General features: G+C 38.9%; 1 protein-coding gene across 1 annotated transcript in view; it reads right to left on the reverse strand.

The window, feature by feature from the left end:
* syt9b (synaptotagmin IXb) overlaps nucleotides 1-22,370 on the reverse strand; it is a 48,286-nt gene that overhangs the window by 13,053 nt on the left and 12,863 nt on the right. Inside the window, exons 2-4 of the mRNA XM_051382081.1 lie at nucleotides 13,260-13,435; nucleotides 11,727-11,944; nucleotides 10,916-11,456 (exon numbers count right to left, since the gene is read on the reverse strand). Of these exons, the coding sequence (XP_051238041.1) occupies nucleotides 10,916-11,456; nucleotides 11,727-11,944; nucleotides 13,260-13,435 (935 nt within the window). The remainder of the gene's footprint in view (nucleotides 1-10,915; nucleotides 11,457-11,726; nucleotides 11,945-13,259; nucleotides 13,436-22,370) is intronic.

The following is a 22,370-nucleotide window of genomic DNA, read 5'->3' on the forward strand; positions in this document are numbered from 1 at the left end:
AAACGGTTTCAAAACCTGGTTCATATTAACCTCTGTTCTAAAACACACAGGGAACTATTAACTATTTAACCATTTAGAGGCATATAGAGGCTACCTAATTTCAATTCATGTAGAGAAGCTAATAGAAGCGCACCCTATAGGGCACTTAATCACATTTTCTTGCACATTAGTGCCATTGTCAAGAGGAACTTAACCTTTTTTTTTCTACAACTGGTGCAGAGGGCACTTCCACCAGTTCCCACCAATATAAATGTGAGAGGTATTAGAGGGATCTACAATCTACAAAGTTGTTGGAATAATAAAAGAACTGAAATGAGTTGACTCAGTAGAACAGTAAAAGGACAAAAAGCAGGCACAAGATTTTGTTCATCTCACTTTAACACTGGAGATCCTGTTACACAATGGCCAATCAACAGTACAGTATATCCGCCTGGTTGAACATGGTGGAAGTAAATAAATCACTGCCAAGGCTGAACTTTAGCTGTTTAGATGAATGTACTGTGGCAGAATCAGGTTAGGCTACAGGATCCATCATAACTCTACTCTATAGTGAGACAGTTACTCACAAAACGGTGTGAGTAGCTGACTTGTAGCAAGTACAGTTTAAAGACATCAGACTGAATATGTTTCAGCATTTCAATGTAATGTTTAAATACTCCAAATATAAAAGTCTACCTCATATGAAGCAAGTTGCACTGTATTGTGAATGTGCATTTATTATTTTGCACACTCTTTATTGACATTTGTTGGTAAGAAAAGCAAAAGTTATGTTAAAAACCAACAAAAAACTATGAAATTACTGTGAACAACCCAATCCACTGTTGAGAAGTGTCGACTATTATCACTGACATGATAAACCCGATCAAACCACCTTATTGATTTCACTTGGAAATCTCTTGGATTGTTTTGTGTCATAAAAACAGAAAGCTAAATGTTTCTGAGTTTTTCACTAAGTGCTAAATGGCGGGAGAAAGGTGAAAGGTCATGGGAAAAATGTTGAAACATTGAACAGCCTGTCTATATCGATTTATATCTTAAGGTAAAGGTTGATATTTGTTACTTATTCACAAGTGAAAAACAAGTGAAAAATGTGAAAGGCAGTATCTACAGCCAGTGCTTCGTTTGTCTGTTGGGGGCAAACATGGCAGACTCCATGGAAGGCGACCCACGACTCTAGATAAAAACAGCTAATTTTAAGGTAACAAAAATATAATTCCTGTTTTCAGGGGATTATACACTAATGAAAACATACCTATGAATATTATATTCCATTTCTGATGATAGAGCCTCCTAAATTTGACACACATAACCTTTAAGCAACCTTTTACTATGAGATGAGAGAAGTAGAAAAGGCCGGTTTTAGCTCCTCTTCCTACATTACGTTATGCGGTTTACAAGGTTCATTACTAAAAGATAGGTCAGCACAATTTATGTGTAAGTTTAAATTGTGGACAGACTGTTAAACCAAACTCAATGTAAAAAGCATGTGTTTTATGGTAGGGCCATATTTTTTCACAGTAAAAACTTCACTTACACCATCACTAAGAGTGATTTCTGATTTGCATTGATCTACAGGCACAATCGGCATGCAGGTAATTTACTCAGTGACATGATTAACTAATTTATGTTGCCACAGACATACACGTATTGACGTGTCCGGGTCTCGCAGTTTACCATTTTCATCTTCTCTGCCTGAAGCCACAGATCTCTTTTATTGTCCTTTGTTTGGGGAAGTAAAAGAAAACAGTAATTGTTTGATACGACACATCAGGTTTTAGACATGGTGCCACTAGTTTTTTCAATTTGGCAGCAGCACTTTTACAGCGCTGGTTTATGCCTTGATTGTGGCATGGTCGTTCTCAAAACAAGAAAGGTATATATGCCTCTTCTAATCTATCAAGCCAGCTGACGGAGGGGTTGTACATTGCAGCAGGCAGAGAAGATCTCCTATAGAGCTCCTTATAGTGCAACGTAGTTGTAAAGGAGGTTCTCTGCTATGCCACAGTGTCATGTGGGGGGTAGGAGATGTTGTCCATGATGGCTAGGAATTGGGTTGTCAACCTCCTATTGGCCACCTCTTCTCTTAGTGCAAGTTAGAGGTGCTGGTACACTGTAAAATTGGATTTAGCCTTTTAGTTTTTTTTAGCATATTAATCTATATCAGTATGACAAAAGATTGCTGAAGTTATTGTGAAAACACAAAATTATCAGGTTAACAAAGTCTGAAACTACAAAACAAATGTTAACTTCAAAACCCATGTCCAACTGATAGACAAACATGACAAACATGTTGAATTTTAACACAATAACTTAACCTTAATTTAAGCTAACATAGGGGTAAGTGACTGTCCTTATTCCAAATTAACCTAAGTTCAGGCAATGTAAAGAAAAAAGAGACAATGTTTCTATTAAAGCTATTTATCAGTTAGATGCTAAAATTATATTTATCAATCATCATGATTCTTTATATATCATGACAGCTAGTTCGATTTGTATTGTCCTCCTCTCTTGTACAAATGTGTAGCCTTGAGTCATTTTCCTGGTGTTTTTATTTTTTGTTTTACAAAAGATTTATGTATATGAGAGATAAATATATTTTTTTACTTTGAAAGGTTACCTCTTTCCATGGGCTTCCAGTGATGCTAAGCTAATCACCTCCTGGGTTCGGCTTCATACAGTAGCCTATTTAATTCACAGACATGAGAACAGTATCAATCTCTGCCAAAAAGTGAACAAAATGTTGAACTATTGAAACGCTGTATATTTACTTTGTCTGTGCATAGGTTCTACATATGCATGTGTGCCCCTGTAATATGTTCAGGATCTCCCACTGACTCAGTTGACCGTAAGCATCTAGAGAATAATATTTCTCACTTAGTGAATAAGGGCAAATGGGAGGACAAGTGCTTGGTGTATGGTACCATTTATCATGGTTGGGAAATAGGAACCTCCTTCACTGAATTATCCACACACACACACACACACACACACACACACACACACACACACACACACACACACACACACACACACACACACACACACACACACACATACGCACATACACGCTGACCCCATTTATCATGGCCCTGATTACAGGCCAACCAGACTGCAGTCAATAGTATTGACTGGCCCTGCAGGAGCTGCAGGTTACAGTGTCTCTGAGCTCTTCATTGTCTTGGGCTCAAAAAAGGCAAGAAAATGCATGTAACAATATAATAGATATCTAAAAGCAAACAGAGTCTATTAAATAAACAAGCTGGGAAGTCTCTTGACACTCCAAATTCCATTAAATTCACTATATCTGCATGATAGAGTAAGCAATGAGAGAACTCTCTATTGGCATATATGCAATATACTAACATGAACATGTCAGGAAACGGTGTATTTAAGTGTTCGGTTATTATTGACTGCACACTGAGTCAGACAGATTACTGGATAGTTCAGACCTTAACAAGGTAAAGACTGAGGAGTGAGAATTTCCTCTGAATATGCTGCCTCATTTTCCCATTGAGATCCAAAGTACGAACTACTGCTAAACCTTTAAACTTTACTTTGCTGACCTCAAGCAAATCCATTGGGGCAATCCATTGAAATGAATCAATTTTTCCACAAGATTTCGCAGTTTTAAATGCTAGTGTGACCAGGCCCAACAAGGAACTTTGATACCCTACAAGTTCTTTGTCTACGAGTTTATAAAAGCTGCTTTGATATGGCAGTGATATTGGTGATTCATAATGGCTTTATTATCACTGTGTAAACACAGACTCCGTAGCAACAATAAAGCCAATGTGAGCCAGAGAACTAAGATCCATTAATATACTAGAATAGAATCAGAATAGAAGCTACTTAACTGTCACAATCACACACAGTACAATGTATTGTGAAATTTGTCCTCTGCATTTAACCCATCCTTCATATTGGGAGCAGTTGGCAGCCACTGCAGCGCCTGGTGACAAACTCCAGATCTGAGCCTGTGACACTGACTGGAGGATTAACCTACATACATGTTTATGATGGTGGAGGAAACCCACACAAACACAGGGAGAACATGCAAACTCCACACAAAAGGGCTCCGCCCCAGCCGGGAATCAACCTTCTTGTTGTGAGGCGAAGTGCTAAACACTGATCCACCATTTCCCAATGAGTAATTAGAATTACCAACCACTCAACTTGCAGTTTACATCCATGTCTGTTCAGGCTCATAATATATGAAGTGAAGATTTTGAAAGGTATAAAGTGTATTTTTAAGTTTTCTCTCTAATGATGATACATATGTATAACTCCAGTGAACATACATTAAAAATGTACTTGATTACTATGTAAAAATGGATTCTTAGAGTATAGCTGTTCAAAACGTGGTGTGTCGCGTTTTTAACGCTCGAAAGTCAGAATGAGGCAGGAAGATTTGATGAGATTGAAAGATGAAAGTCTGTACTGTGCTAGTTACTGTGTCATCCCAGTCAACATGTCTGGAGTCGACTCAACTCATTCTTAAATTATGGGTAAAACCTATTTTGAGGTTACAATGACCTTTTACCTTTGAGCTAAAAGTGTTAATTCATTGCCTGACCAACTGTGCAATATGGTCACAATCTTCCCATGTGTTTTTCTGGGACATTATGTTGTCACAGTGAAGTTTATCTTTGACCCCTTGGCTAAAAAGTATCATTACTTGTTTTATGTCACATTGACCGTTGACCTTTGAGTCAAGTTTCAGTTCATCCTTGAGTCCAAGTGGACTTTTTGTGTAAAATGTAATGAAATTCCCTGGAGGCTATCCTGGGATATCACATTCACTAGAATGAGACAACCCAAAAACACAATACCTCCGGCTAGGGGATGTCGATGGCGTGGAGGCGTACAAATAATCATTGGTCTATTTGTTAATGCCACAGAAGCATCATGGGACTGAAGAGTGATGGATGAATCCAGCACAGGGTTGAGCAGGATTCGTTCCTGTACCAGCAGAGGTATATGTGGTTTCCACAGGAGGATTTTAATTACTGTTTTGGTGATTAATGGTGTGTGGATTAACAGTGAGGTGCTATGGTTTCAGCATGAATCCACACAGAAGAAGAGTCTTGCCATGGCAAGCTGGAGGTTGGAGTTAATTAAAACTCATAAAAATTGATGTGCCAGTTTTTAACTGTAAACACTCATCAATGTGTCTAAGTATACAGTAACAAGTTCAGGCACTACAGTGGGACTGTGTCAGTGCTCCAGTGTCTGACCCTATAATGTACACCCCCCAGGAAGAACCTTATTTTTCTATAAGCATTTTACAAGTTACATTACAGTGCAATGCATATGTCCAGGGATGGCTAGAGGCAGCCATGATTAATGCACGCAGACTGGAGACTTGACCAGCACAGGGTCCCTCCCTGTAATCCCAAGGGAGGTAACCTACTTCTGCAGGGGACGGTGAGAGAGGGAGAGAGCAGACACTTCACATTTATTTCCTTAGACCTCCCCTACAGATATAAAAATGCTGGGACATAAATATAAACAGAAACTAGTGATGTGTTGTTCTCGTTTGAAAGCCAATTTCTTTCTTCTTTTCTTTTTGACATAAATTAATACAAGACTATAATATAATAGGATGATCATAGAAAATACAGTACTTTGTTAAATACCATCCAGAAACGTCTCACTTTGGTAATAACGTTACAGAGCATGGTGAGACTTTTCTATGCTGCGCCAGTCACCAACATACCAAACATAGTTCAATATAAATAAAAGTTCACACCACTTATTTGTCAAAGCAACATTTGGCTATAGGCTAAATTGTGTTAAATTATAAAAGGCAGAAGTGGAGCAAAGGGCCACAGGCCTCAGACTCAATCCCATTCTGCAAGGACTCAGCTTTTGATACATGGGACTCCAGCTCCACCAGGTGAGCTACCAGGGCACCCCCCGATTTTCTATTTGGGGTTTTGCATTCATTCTCTCATAGAGAGAACCTATGGACAACCAACCATGTCCCTCCATTTTCTCTTAGTTTAAGCATTATGTAATTATCACTTCACGTAAATGGCTTCATCAAACAATTTATCATACTATTATTTTATATATTCCCAGTAAAAGTAATTGTATCAGGCTGAAAGACTGAGGGGAATTTGGGTACCCAGGAATGAAGATTGGAAGGTTTGGCCACAATTTAATAATGTTTAACCAACAACATGACTGTGTGTGTGTGTGTGTGTGTGTGTGTGTGTGTGTGTGTGTGTGTGTGTGTGTATCTGAGCTAACCCTTGTGGGAGAAGAATCAAATAATGACTCTCTTCTCTCTACTCTGTCTACTCAGAGGACATGTTCAACTTCGTAATAAACATAATCTGTTACAAATAACAGAAAATAACAAATTTGTAGTTGTAAAGGAAAGTAAAAGGTGTAAATGAAAATGCCTTTTTACATGAATTGAAACCTTCTTGCTTTGGAAGTATCCAATAGATCCTCAATATTAAAATAGTATGTAGTATGTAGTGTGTTGGGCAAATTGATGATTAATAAGGGATTATATTTAGAAAGTGGAGTCCTAAGGCTTGGACACAGGAAACAGGACAGCTATAGTTCACAAGTTGGATGCCTCAGAGGAGGTTCTAACCCATTTATACTGACCTTATTTAGCTGGGAATGCTATTGGAAGGTGTTAAAACAATATTTTAGTGTGTGTGTGTGTGTGTGTGTGTGTGTGTGTGTGTGTGTGTGTGTGTGTGTGTGTGTGTGTTTGTGTTTGTGTGTGTGTTAAGAGGTTGGAGCATTATCCCACCGGATCTTTGCATGGCTGTAGTTAGCAATGCAATAACAGGTCTGAACTGGCGGACCCAGCTTACAATCATTTCTGGCTTTGAACTTAATTACTTGATGAGGAGCAGCTGTGTTGTCAGTGTAAGTTTCAAAGTCTCTGCCAAAAAAATAAAATAAAATAAATAAATCAGGCTGAGTAGCCACACAACAGACACCAGGGTAGGTCCCTGAAACACTCTTTCTAAAATGCCTTATTTCTAGTCCTTTGATACAATTTTCATGGGTTTCATAGCAAAAAGCAAGTGACATAACCTCATACAAATGATAATATATGTTTCATAGGATGCATTGATTCGTGTCCAACTGCTATAGCGAGCTTTATATTGTAAAGGCACAACTGATACAGTAGCTACAAGCTAATTCACAGTACGTTAATACCAGTGGGAGCTGGTGATAATTTCTGTTATAGTAGCACATTAACCCTCCAGTAGTAGTACCAGTGCTGATAGCAAAAGATGAACAATTGGACATAAAAGTGATGCCAATGAAGCTTTAAAACTTTATCCTCTGGGATCTAAAGTAAACACACAAAAATGCAGTCTTATAATCTAATTAAATCCAAGCCTAGTGCTACATTTGCGAAATGTATAGGCAGAATGGCAAGAAACCTCCCATTATTCTGAGTTACTAACTCCTACTGCTAGTCTCATACTCTTAGCATATAACAGCCTATATTAGTGATAGTATTTGATTTTATTTAGATGTAGCTACCAGTAATGGTAAGTTTGCAGTCACTTTACTGCCAGTTTGTTGTAGTTTCACCAAGCGGGAGCTATTGTAGCTGTCAAAAATATATATCTGAACCACAATTTCAAGTTGTTGTTTTTTCTGACTTTGCTTCTACTCTGATCTAAATAATGTGCTGTGAATGTGACTGCTAAATGCTAATATCAGCATGCAAACATGCTTACAATTATAAACATGTGGATGGTATGGAGTGAATGGTGACCATGGTCGACTGACCTGTGCTTATTAGTATTACACACAAAGTACCATTGAGGCCGATGGAATTGTCATTAGTTTTACAGGTATTTGGTCATAAACCCCAAAGTATTGGACAAATTAAAATTTCTGAAATTTGACCTGGTGGTGGCAGTGCCTTAAGGAGGCATACCAAATTTGCCCGTCATGCTGTAAAACCAGGTAGGTTCATTTAACAAAAACATTTTTTAAAACTCATCAAATGGGAAATTTTATGTAGAACCCACCTCAATTTTGTGAGACAAAAACATTCTTCATCTTGTAGTTTTAGTCATTTTAGGTGAAACTGACTTAATTTTGTCATTTTTATTTGTACTGTGAAAGCAAAATACCTAGAAATAGGTGCTTAATCTGTAACTTACAAAATTGAGTTTGTGTTACTTAAAATTTTGTATGTAATCCGTTTCAGCAATTCCTTTGAGTTAAAATAACTTATAATCACATTACAGTCTATGCTGTCTTATAATTTTGAGAGATTTTACTAGAAAAATGTCAACTTGCTGGTGGAGATAGGAGATCAAGAAAGTCGATATGACCAAATGTCATGGCAATGCATCCAGCGTGGACCAAAGTGAGTGACTGGCATTGCCATCTCTAGAGCCACAAAGCCTATAGACTCTACCTATAGATTTAAATGCACATGCAACTTCCACAACAAGTCACAATCACAACAACTGAAATGAAAAATCAAGACAAGACAAATATAGCTGTTTTCATTCCTCAGTCCAAGCAGTACAACAAAGAAAGACGAAAATGATTAAATTAACAGTCGAGAGGGTTGGCCTTGTTTTTTTTAATGTTAATTGGTTATAGCCACAAAATTCCACTAAACCTTAAATCTGTTGTCTGCCTGACTTCAGCATCTGTTCTTTCTAAAGGTCTTGTCATGTTCAGTACATTTTGTAATAATTGAATGAGACACAAGTAATCAAATATCTATCACATTACTAGCACAAAATAACACATAATTGCACAAATACGTAGACACAAGGTGGAAATAGTTCTAATTTCTCCGAGAGAGCCAAGAGCTCTGAGGAAATTACAGGTACAAAATGAACACCTTAAAAGTGCTAAAGAGAAACATAAGTGAATATGAAGCTCTCTGCTGACGTTAAGTGATGCAATCATCTGGTGTTTTGATTGTGGTAAATCTATTTGAAGCAGTGCCATCAGCTCTCTGCTGTTACTTCCATAACTGCTTAACTCCACAAATTTGATTATGGACTAGATTACAGGTTATTGTGAACATTTGTTATGATTTCTGCCGAACCTATTCAAAGTATCACTACTGAAGTTCTAAAATTTGTCCTCTACACAATGGAGCAATGCTTGGATTTGGTAGGGGTATCTTAGTAGGTATGTATACAAAAACACTGAAAATTTGCTAACAGGTTAGGAGAGCTTGAAATCTGAACAGTCCCTCTCAGTCATCACTTCTGACCCACTAGAAATGGCAGTGTCTGTATCTGCAGACACCCTGCACTCTGCCTGTATTTTCTTACTATTTTTGCTGTGTTCAGGAAGTTTGTGGGCATCAACCTTTGGGCAGTGTGCGGGGTGTGAAGTTGGAAGTCTGTAAAAACTTAGCTACCAAGTTACAATGCTGTCTCATTCTCTTTCCTGCTACACTCAGTTGCTGGTCCTTCCGTGTGTGTGCTTCTGTATGCACAGCTGCATTGACACTAAATCCAGCAATGTGGCACCTACCCACAGGGTAACACCGCTCCCTCTCTTCATTCACTCTCAAGCTTAATTGACCGCCGCTGCTCTCTCTCTCTCTCTCTCTCTCTCTCTCTCTCTCTCTCTAGCTTGTTGCGCTGGCAACTTTGAATCATGTCTTAACAAAAAGCAACTGACAAATCGTACTCATTATGCATTTAAAAAATAACAGCAAGAGAATGGACTGCAGTTTAGCCATACGACAGACCTGAAGCGTAAAAACATGTTTCAGGATCGTGGTTCAGTGCTTTTGCTAGTTATGTACTGAACTAAACATGACAGCTTGGACTAGCAGACTGAAGGGGATTTAATCAGTGAAGGGATTTGTGATTTCTACCTCTGATTGATATCTCTAGCTAGTTTTAGGTTGGTAAATACCCCTGCCCAGAGGTGTGCATACACTGTGTACCTGCATTCCACAAACCAGTACACTGCTGATGATATCTATTTATGTTCTATTTCAGTGTGTGCAAGCTTTATAAAAGACTGTCACTGTGTACTGTTGACAAAATAGTTACAATGTGAATTCTCTGGTCCGAATGTACAGAGTAGTTTCCGTTAATCCTAGCCTAGGTTTTTATCCCAGTCTAGTCCTGTTTTATAGCTGAAAGTGTTGATGAGTTATGTATTAAGGGTGAAATCTTGCACATAGTACCCATAAACTATACATTTTAAATATAGTGTCATTCTCATTCCATTAACTGATTATAGCCTATGCAATGATGCTGAGAAGCACTGTATACTGTCCACTTACACTGTTTGCCCATAAACCAGACTGCAATCCTCACTCAACAAGACAGGCGAGCCATGAGGAATTCCCTGGCAGGAGGATCTGACTTCCTTCCTGAGTTACTCAGTGTACCAACGCTGTCGATTTATCTGAGTGAATAATGTAATATAGACAGTGTCGCTGTATCTCTGTCAAATCAACCCCAGTCTTATGTCAGTGTAGATCTGGGTCACTACCCCCAAGTGTTTCCCACTGCTTTCATTAAACATTAAGTGTGTCTAAGTATATTTCTATGTATCTGCCTCTTGAAACCACAGATGAGTTCCACTTGGAGGGGAAATGAGATACGTCCATTAACATATCTACTTCCCTCTGCTGTTGTAACAGGGTTTTTTGCTCTTTTTTGGTTGTTCAAGCAGATTCTGGCTGGACTGAGGAAAATACATGGGATTTAGGCTGGTATGGATACTACTGGTCTGACAGACTTTCAAATGTATCCAACCACAAACATGCTGCAACATTCTGGTCAGTTGGTAGCTACGAACAACCTACCATGGTGCTGCTGACTAACAAATGCAAAGCTATACTTAGAAATGATATATCAGTGGTGAAAAGAAGAAGACAAAGTCAGATAGTGATAGAATTTTGAAAGATGAATAAAAGTTGGTATCTCACCGAGGTTACATATTGTATGTCCCGGCACAGTTTAGTCTCCCGAGGAAAGTCGGCAAGATCCAAGAAGTTGTCCACCACCACTTGGCCAATCAAATCATGGCGAGAGAACCTGTCAAAGTCGTAGACACTGAAGTGTAGCTTACGGCTCGACAGCTCGGTGTACGCCACAGGGAAGAGGAACACCTCATCAAACACAGGGTTGAGTGTCTTGCGGTGCACCTTGGTCTGGTGCTTGGTTTTGCGGTCAGGTAGCAGGTAGATCTTGACATAAGGATCGGAGGTCCCTGAGAAGTCCTTGGCGGGAAGGTCCTGGGCCTTGTGGATCTTCACAATCAGCTGCTCAAGGTCAAAGTCAAACTTCAGGACGAAGTGGAGACGCCCGCAGCTATCGGTGCGACGAGCGTCTTCTGCGTCCACAGAGCGCTGCTTGTAGAGTTCTGGTTTGATTCGGCCCAAACCAGACAGAGACTCCTGACGCTGGAACTGAGCAGGGTTGAAGTCCGGATTGGACAAGTTCATCTGACGACGGATGGAGTTGTGCCTGTAACAAAGTGTAAAATGTGGCTATATAAGATCATTCAAACCACTTTCATTGAGCACATATTCTTTGTCTTTGTTGCTGTAAGGCAACTGCTAGAGCTACTGTGTTCCCTTAACCCTGATGTTTTATATGCAGTCAACATTGTGATAGAGTATCTCTGAGCCCTGAGGTCTAGGGTTAGTCTAACTGTCTAACTGTGTGTGTCCATCTATGTTTAACCTGCCAACACCTAAAGTTGGACAGTAGCTTCAGGGATTGATGTGTACTGACCGTACAGATGAGGTAGGCTCAGTAATCTGTCTCTGGACCCTGTCCCTGGCCAGAGTGTGGACCTGGTTTTTCTCCACCTTGGTCTGGGTCTCCAGTGGGATGTCAGGCGAGGTATGGCTTATCTTTAGGGCTGACTCTGGGACAGCCACAGCTGAGGGGAGCCCGGAAGGCTCTTTCACACAGCCATCTTCGCTGTACTCCCTTTCCTCCCCGTCCACCTGCACAGCAGACATCAGTGTTTACAGTGTCAGTGAATCCTTCTGTAGTATTGCTAATGTGGGAAGGATAAATTAGGTTGGGGGCCTTGACGATTTGTAGTGATAGAAAATTGGTGTACTTTTAATCAAAAGTAATGCAATGCTTTGTTAAAGCAGTTCATCTTTATTTAGGAGAGTTGTTTGGTTAACAGTCTGACTCTCTGGTTGCCATACTGAAAAGTACTTAGGCTGAACACGAAACTGAGCTGTCAAAACAAGAACTTAATAATGTCACGTCTGAGTATTGTTTGGCAGCTTATCATCTGGCCACTGATATACTCATTACTATATAAATACAATATGAATATAAGCTTGAAAGCTACCTTTTCTGGTTAGTTATCATGTGCTGTTGCAGGCACATCTAATATGCAAGGTAGTTAATATATCAAGTAGAAGCTAACATCATTATACTTATTACATTAACATTTGTGACGTTGTTACATGTACAACATGTATGTTTTGAAGTTGTGACATGGATTAAAGGCACTTTTCACTGTCACGGTAATCTAAATTTGGTCCACAAGGGCAGGCATTGTCTATGCACCAGCTTTTTAATACTTAACACACTCCCTTTTCTTTTATCATCTTAAATTAAAGAAGAGATTTGAAATGTACTCATATATGAAACATTTTATGCTGCAGGCTTGTTCCTGTAGCACCACAGCCAAACATCCAGGATAACAGTTCTGTGTTGTGCAACTCCATTCTAGGAAACAAACTGTGAACAGTAACTACTATATAGTTATTATGGGTCAGATGTAACATTACTCAAAGAGTAGTTCAACATTGGGAAACAGGCTTTTTTTCTTAACTGCAGAGAATTAGAAGATCAATGTCACTCTCACTGTAAGCCTTAGAGCTTAATTCGGATTTATTGCTCAGATTTCTTTTTTTGGTTGTTCACTTTCATTATGTGTCCAATATCAGATTCCAGTGTGAACTGGTCTCAGTCCTGAACTGACCTGCATGCGTACAAGAATGTGGCACACTTTTTTGTCTTCTGTCCCCTGTGTGGCAGGATCAGGAGGAAACTAGTGCTGAATTAGTGTGTATTGTAGCTGGCACAGCATCCATTAGGAATACAATACAGACTAATTTGTGTGGTTTAATTTCATTTTGTATATCCTCAGTAGAAGTCACATTATAATGATTAGAAATATCAAGGTGTGTAAACTAACTAATAAATGGCAAAATGGAAAGAAAAATATTTGAAAAAATAAAAGAAAATATAAGAGAGTCATCAGGCAGACTAAATGTTGCTTCCTCTCCTCCTTACCTCTGTGAGGACAGGCTGTTGGTCTCCTCCCAGGAAGTGCGCCCCCTTGAGGACATCTGGGAGGAAACGGCCACTCAGTGGCACCCAGCACAGCTTCCATGAGACAAAGAGGGAGACGCTGAAGAGAGCCAGACCACAGGTGGTCACCAGCAGGGACAACAGGCTCACCGATACATCTAGAGACAGAAGAGAGAGCGAGGGACTCAGCTTTTCCAGTGAAAAACGTTGGCACAGACCACCCTGGCTCCCCAGGGTGGACAGAATGTGTTTATTCAGAATGCTAAATGAGACGGAAAAACTATTACATTTCCTCACTGTAGGCAAAAGTTGAAGAAAAAATGAATTACTCCCATGAAGTATCCAAATATATGAAACATTTATGATGATGAGGTGCTAAAATGCAACATAGATGCACGGAAATTCAGAAGAGCCTTCACAACCAAAGAATAATCACTGAAGACCAACAGTGATTTGGCCAATTATGAATTCATATTTACAGGCATGTCCATTTTTTCTTTTCATCATGCTTTGTAACTATTCAGAGGCAGAAAGAAAAGGTTGATAACAACATGTTATCTCAAGCTTTATTGGGTTTCTTACTTTACTTTGTGTCTGCCATGTTTAAAACATCCACTTCTGTTTGATTCATAGTCTGAGGGGAATCCAGGAAGACATTCAGAAAAAGGGGGGCATTTATGTATCTTTAGCAGACAAATTATCAACCAGACCTTTGACAAGGAAACCACTTTGTTTGGATTTTTCTTATATGTATGTTTCAACTTCAGTAAATTTGATTTGATGCATATGATACACAACAGAGACTACTTCTGCTACTACTACTACTACTACTGCTCCCAGCTAACTGTGTAGGAAGATGACATCCCCATTCTCAACCCCTCCCACTACGCTCTGCTTGGTTGATTGTTTCTCTAACCAGCCATCAATGGGCAGAGCACCAGACCTACTTGAATTGCTAAACAAATCAGAGATGTGGGCAGTGATTCAGAGCTCTGGTTTGGACTATGTCAAATCTAAGTAACATTCTTTGAAACCCAGAAGCTGACAGATCAACTGACCATATACTTGTTACTGGTTGCAGATCAGATAGGTAGGATGTAACTAGTGCTCACAAAAAAAAGCATACATTAGATATGGGCTTGTTTCTCTCTTTCTTTTGCCTTTAGAGAGAAACAGTTACAGACTGTTCTGTATCTTTCTCCACCACCTATTTATTCATCAGTTCTCTTTTTCCTTGTCACTCTGAATTTGACTCAACAGAGAAAACGAATGTCAGAATTTTATTTAAGCCACCAGACTGAGTTTCTGTTTAGTATGTTGCCCTACAGACTCCAAGATACACTGACAGTATCAGTGATACACTCAGTATCTAACATCCAAGGTAGGTTATTCACTTATGACATGGTGTTACATCAGATGGACAGCCATTAGTGGCACATTTATATTGCATTTAACTCGCTTGAGCAGCGCTTACCTTTTACTATTTGTTTTTCCTCCTAACAGAGCAGAGAGCATCTACTAATGAGAGGGTGGAAAGTACGTATAGAGTTCATTCCACATACAAACACGCATAATGACAAAAACACATTTTTTTTGCAAATTAACTTAAAGATCCCCTCCAGAAATATATAAAAATAGTATGCGTGGAACAATAATGTGTGTCTGATATGTTTTTTCTGCAAAAAAATATAAATAAAAAATATAATTTTCACATTAAAACACTTAACATCTACTCCTTCTACCTCATTAACCCATACTCAGTGGATGTGCGTTGGTGGCTTCAAGTTTCTACATCACACTTGTATATGTTGCATACTGAACCAGGATTGACTTCCATACTATATACAAATCACAAATCATGCTGGGAGGCCCCGCCATTTAAAATCCAACTTTCAATCAGCACAGACAAATTTTCCACTTTCAGCAGATGAATGTGAAAACATCCTTAGTGTCAAACTCTGCACAGACAGCATTCAAACAGCACACTGTAGGGACAGATTTTTGACTGGAGGTAGTAAAAAAAATTCATCTCTAAATGTATTAAGTATATAGACTCCCAATCCCACTCATTTCCAAAATTAAATACATTTTAATTGCTGAGAATGTAATTCTAATCCATATAAAAGTTGATATTAGTAATAGTACAACAAAGTGTGCGAAATGGAGAGGGTCTTAATACTTTCTAAAGCCCCAGTATACTGATATTACTTCAGGTCATCATTTATATATGTATATACGGTATACATATGCCACATACCACACCACCTACATCGAGTCAAGGTATAGGACTAGATCATGTAATTAAATGGCACAAGATGAGGCAATTATAGTGTTGAATTGTATCCATAGCAACAACTATCAGTAGCTTCTCCAGCAAAGCAGGTGGCTGTGAACATGGATGTAGGGTGCTCAGGATCTATTATATGTCCATTTAATTCATGTTTTCATTCATGTTGCTCTTCTGGCCATAGTGATGTCATTGCACAGCGTTCATCAGATGTCAAAGGCTGAAGACCTGCTGTGACATCCCTAATTAGTATGCAGCTAACATGGTTTATCAGCCCACAGAACCTGCTCTGTGACTCAATGTTGATTTACCCTTTTCTACAGGAACGCCTGTTATACATCTGAGGTGGTGCAGGTCAAACCATCTGCAGCTGAACACCTCCAAGACCAAGGAGATGGTGGTGGACTTCAGAAGGAAGAAACCACATCTCCAACCCGTGTCCATCGAGGGGGTCGATGTGGAGGTGGTCAGGACCTATAAATATCTGGGGCTGCAGCTGGACGACAGGCTGGACTGGACAGCAAACATGGACACTTTACACAGGAAAGGGCAGAGCCGTCTGTACTTCCTGAGAAGGCTGGGGTCCTTCAACATCTGCAAAAAACTGCTGCAGATGTTTTACCAGTCTGTGGTGGCCAGCGTCCTCTTTTATGCCGTGGTTTGCTGGGGAGGAAGCAGCAAGAAGAGAGACACCGGTCGACTGGACAGACTGGTGAGGAGAGCTGGCTCAGTGGCGGGCACAGAGCTGGACTCTCTGGTGACAGTGGCAGAGAGAAGGACCCTGGACAAACTGCTGTCCATACTGGACAACACCCACCACCCTCTGCACAACACCTTCACCAGGCAGAGGAGTGTGTTCAGTGGCAGACTGCTGTCCCAGTCCAGCTCCACCAACAGACTCAAAAATGTACAAAAACACAAAAGGCAGGGAGGACAATCAGTGTTCATTTTGACAGCAAATTCTGATTTAGTCTTAGTCTTAGTCTTTTGAATAACACACCATTTAGTTTTAGTCATATTTTAGTCATCTGAAATCTTTTAGTCTTAGTCTAGTTTTAGTAGACCAAATATTAGCAGATTTTAGTCGACTAAATCACGGTGGTTTATCTGATAAAATAACTTCCGCGTGTATTTCTGGATGACTCGTCTGTAAATGTCACTTCAAGTTGGTGGTGTTTTTCCCAGTGATTTTTGCTCCACACGGTTTACAGACGGTCTTGTTGTCCTTGTTGTCATATGTGAAGTGTGACCAGATGTCAATTTTTTTCAACTGATCAGCCAAAGCTCTGCATTTGCAACTAAACAAACTAAAAGAGTTGCCGAAGCTTTTAAGTTGTATTTTTTTTTTTTTAAAATGCCTCTGCTGCTTCTGCATAGATCAACCTACCCTCAAAGATTTGCTCTGATTGGATTTCTTCCCAACTTGTCCCACAAGAATTGTAGTTCTGATTGGATCTCTTCTCCATTCGTCCCTCCCTAACATTTTCGTCTCATTTTTATTCGCTGACTTAAATGTCAGTTATATTTCGTCACAGTCTTCGTCATCATATCTGACTTTCTATTTAGTTTTTATTTTAGTTTTCGTCAGTGAAAAAGGTTCGTTGACGAATATTTTTCGTCAGTCTTCGTCAACGAAATTAACACTGAGGACAATAGACAATGGACAATTTCTACCTCCATTTGCACTGATTTACTTCCATTTGCACTGTTTACTGTTTGCACTGTTTACTGTAGCTACTGTTATATAATATATATATATATAATATATATATATAATATTTTATATTTTATTTTATTTTTAATGTATGTTTTAGTATTTTGTATGCTACTGGATACTTGAATTTCCCTCGGGATAAATAAAGTATCTATCTATCTATCTATCTATCTATCTATCTATCTATCTATCTATCTATCTATCGAAAATGCACATTTATAGTAAATGGATCTACTTAATATTCAGAGTTAAAATAATAATAAAATAAACCAATCAAATCAAATTAAATGTATAATAGTAATAATAATTCAAAGGAGGACAATATTATATTAATATATTAATATATAAACAATTGCACACTGATGTGAAGTGATTTGAGATCATCGTCCTTAAGTTGTCCAGGGGTAGTGAGAGTGTCACTTTTGAGAATATGTTGTAGATAATTCCATGTGTTTGATGCACAAAAGCTGAAGGCAGATTTTCCAAGTTCAGAATAAACCTGCAGGACTTGAAGCATGACACAGTTAGTAGAGCGAGTTTGATAGGGTCCTGTGGTACAGTGCAGAATAGATGTTATATAGGATGGCAAATGTCCAATAAGGCCTTTATGGATGAAAAGATACAAGTGCTTGTCACGGTTTTGTGTCATGGAGGACCAACCAACTTTATTATACAGAGTGCAATGGTAGATGACACAGGGACCTCTGGTAATGAATCTGAGGGCAGAATGATAAACTGAGTCTAGGGATTTGAAAGTGGAAACAGCAGTGTGTCTGTAGATTATATCACAATAATCCAGGACTGATAGACTGCCTCAACTGTAGTTTTTGTACTATTTAAAGAGAAGCTGGATCAGTTTCTGTACAAAAATCTGTTTTTGCGGCAGTTTTATTTTTATTTTTATGACGTTTAAATGTAAATGATTCATCAAGCCAAATACTTAAATATTCATAGTCTCTCAATATTGCTACCATTCAGTGTGGATAGATGCAGACTGTTTCAATCAATATCTTTTGCTCTAGAAAAAAAGCATAAACTCTGTTGCTTGCATTTAGTATTTGCTTACATTTGACAAGAGCATCTTGAAGTGCACTAGAAGAAAGTTGTAGGTTTTCAACAGTCGGACGGAGGATCCAGTACAATATAGAACGGTATTAACCACATAGAGATGGACATTACAGTTGGAAGAGAAAACCTTATTAATATAAATTGTAAACAAGACAGGGCCGATAACTTATTGTTGTGGAACACCTTTTGTTAATGGTAAAAATTGATTGGATATTTCCAGATTTGACACACTGAATTCTTTCAGTAAGGTAATTCTAGAGCCATCTACAAGCAATTGAATCAAACCTGTATCAACTGTATCTTCTGAAAAGTCAGTGAAACAGCAGCACAATGCTTCCTTTTGTCCATACAAGAAACTATATCATTTACAACTAATGTAAATCTGCTAGTTGGCTCTCACCGTTTCCAAGTATCAAAGCTCAAGATGAAAACTTTAAATGAAACTAAAGTGTTGCTGGAGCTTAAGACTAGCTCCTTCTCCACACACTTTGTAAGTAGTTATTACTGCTCCTTACTGTTTCATCAACTTTTAAATGTGATGAAAATTGCACCATTTGAACAACTCTCTCTGAGATGCCATTCTAGGGTCTGAATCAGGTCCGTGTACCCATAGATGGGGTCCTGAAGAAAGACTGTCAAAGAAATCAAAGGCAATCAAAGTAACTGCTCAAGCAATACTGCAGCTGGTTGTTAAAGCTGCAATAAGGGTCCAGTGTGTAACATTTTTGGCAGAAATGGAATACAATATTTGTAGGTATGTATTAGTGTATAACTGCATAAAAATAAGAATTGCTGTGTTTTTGTTACCTTAGAATGAGCTGTTTTATCTACATTTCTGTCCGTCTGATAAATGAAACTTCCACTATTCACTCTCCTTGTAGCTCTGCTTTGTTCTCTATGAACTCCAGAGAAAGATATCTGGCCTTTTAGATGTTAAATGCTCAACTGTCTTCACGAGCTAGTTGCTAAATTGGTCTGTCTCTGTTTGCTGATGGGCTGACATTGTACAGTGAGTTTTTGGGGGGCTGAAAAGTGTTGCCTGCTGCACCTGAAAACTAAGTTAATTAGAGCAGAGTTTGCTGGCCCAAAAATCAAAACAATACACTTAAAGACACTAAAACAATCGGGAGAGCTGAGGAGAACTGCAGAGTCAGGTGATGATTCACTGCAGGTTCCTCACTACTTTGTTTCATTTATTAACAGGAAGATTTACATGAAAACATCCTTAATAAATATATTTCGCTATATTTTAATAGGACAATAACATTTGCAAATCCTAAAGGAGTCTGAATGTGTTTGCAAAGCACTGTGTTATACAGTATGCTCATTAGAATTAGAGCACAGTCAGCGCTAAGATTTGTGAAATGAGGCAGGTAGAACACAGCCAGCCCTCTTGTGTGCAGCTCCGCACTGGGCACCAGCTGGGATGAATTGAAAGCAGTAGAGAGATGATATACAGTGTGTGTCCCGACACAGTGCAGGTTTTATGTTCTCAGCTGGCACAGATAGAGAGCACGTGGCTTGTTCCACCGTGCTCTGGCTTTGATGTGCCAAACAGTTGATGCATTTGTTTCATGAAAATTTGAAATATTTCATAACCAAAATTCCACTTTTCTCTATCAAAATGAAATTACAGCTCAGAATATCTGTCAGTTCTCCTCATATACAGTTGAAACCAGAAGTTCACATACACTGTCTAAAAAGACACATACGCTTTTTCTGACATGAAATCAGACAATCACTTTTCCTGTTTTAGGTCCGTTAGGATTACCAAAATTATTTCTATTTGCTAAATGCCAGAATAATGAGAGAAGGATGTTTTTTTTGACAATTTTTTATTACTTTCTTCAAAGTCAGAAGTTTACATACACTAAGATTACTATGCCTTTAAACAAAGCCCAGATGATGATGTCATGTTTTTGGAAGCTTTTGATTTATTGACAACATTTGAGTTAATTAGAGACACACCTGTGGATGTATTTTAAGGCACACCTGAAACACACTGCTTCTTGTCTAACATCATGGGAAAGTCAAGAAATCAGCCAAGATATCAGGAAGAGAATTGTGGACACAAGTCTGGTTCATCCTTGGGTGCAATTTCCAGATGCCTGAAGGTGCCACGTTCATCTGATCAAACAATTATACACATTATTATGCGTATAATTCCCATGGTGTTTATATAAGTATAAACACCATGGGAATCTCCAGCCATCATACCACTCAGGAAGGAGACGGGTTCTGTGTCCCAGAGTTGAACGTGCTTTGGTCCGAAATGTGCATATCAACCCAAGAACAAAAGCAAAAGACCTTGTGAAGATGCTGGCTGAAGCTGGTAAGAGTGTGTCATTATCCACAGTGAAACGAGTACTGTACCGACATGGGCTGAAAGGCCACTCTGCCAGGAAGAAGCCATTACTCCAAAAGAAACATAAAAAAGCCAGATTACAGTTTGCAAATGCACACAGGGACAAAGACCTTAATTTTTGGAGACATGTCCTGTGGTCTGACAAAACTAAAATCGAACTGTTTGGCCAGAATGACCATCGTTATGTTTGGAGGAAAAAGGGGGAAGCTTGCCAGCCTAGGAACACCATCCCAATTATGAAATACGCGGGTGGCAGCATCATGTTGTGGGGTTGTTTTGCTGCAGGAGGGACTGGTGCACTTCACAGAATAGATGGCATCATGAGGAAAGAACATTATGTGGAAATACTGAAGCAACATCTCAAGACATCAGCCAGGAAGTTAAAGCTTGGGCGCAAATGGGTCTTCCAAATGGACAATGACTCCAAGCATACTGCCAAACTGGTTCCAAAGTGGCTTTAGGACAACAAAGTCAATGTTTTGGAGTGGCCATCACAAAGCCCTGATCTCAATCCTATTGAACATTTATGGGCAGAGCTGAAATGGCATGTGCGAGCAAGGCGGCCTGCAAACTTGGCTCAGTTACACCAGTTCTGTCAGGAGGAATGGGCCAAAATTCCTGCCAACTATTGTGTGAAGCTTGTGGAAGGATATCTAAAACATTTGACCCAAGTCATACAGTTTAAAGACAATGGTACCAAATACTAATGAAATGTATGTAAACTTCTGACTTTCAAGAAAGTAATAAAAACATTGTCTAAAAAAGTCTTTCATTATTCTGGCATTTAGCAATCCAATCCAATCCACTTTATTTATATAGCACAATTTTAACAAACACAAGGTTTCCAAAGTGCTGCACAAAAAGATTCAATGTTCAATTCACTGAATAGAAATAATTTTGGTAATCCTAATTGACCTAAAACAGGAAAAGTTTAATCTGATTTAATGTCAGACAGAGAGAAAAGAGATTATGTGTCTTTTTATACAGGGTATGTAAACTTCTGGTTTCAACTGTACATGTTGTTTCTGTCCCAGGCTGACCAGTTATATTTCAAACCACCTCAAATATTTAAGTTAAAAAATTAAATACTGAAAACATTGTTGCTCCTTGTTGGATAAGTTTGGCTTTTAAAATGAGTAAAACAGCCCAGACAACCCTGTGGCTTCATTCAATTACCTTTGTTAGAGCCTTTTCTAAAGCCACAGGGTGTCTCCGCTTTTCAAGTCCCCTTGTGGGGCGCAATCAAGGCACTGAGGCCTAAACCCCGTACAGCTGGTGGTGGCTAATTGGATTCAGGAGCTCCAATAATCAATAAGCTCCCTCCTCTCTAAAGGAAGTCGACAATTATAATTAAAAAAGGTTAGAGAGGTTTTGATTAGTGTAATTGTCTGTGCTGGGGTTGCTTGAGTTTATGTGAATATGCATGGAGGAATAACTGGTACAAGAAAAAAGTGTCTAATACTCACTGACGTATTAGTGCTGGCCTATGAAAGTGACCAATAAGTAAAAACCCTTAATGAGTTCTAATTTGGCACTTTAGGTACAAAGACCATACATATCCTTCATAACCATAATTTAACTGGCACTTTTTACTTGTACCTTTACTTTACTTTATCTCCATATAGAAAATTCTGTCTTTCACTTTCGCTTTGACTCTGC

Source organism: Dicentrarchus labrax, unplaced genomic scaffold, assembly GCF_905237075.1.
Source record: "Dicentrarchus labrax unplaced genomic scaffold, dlabrax2021, whole genome shotgun sequence".
NCBI lineage: Eukaryota > Metazoa > Chordata > Actinopteri > Moronidae > Dicentrarchus > Dicentrarchus labrax.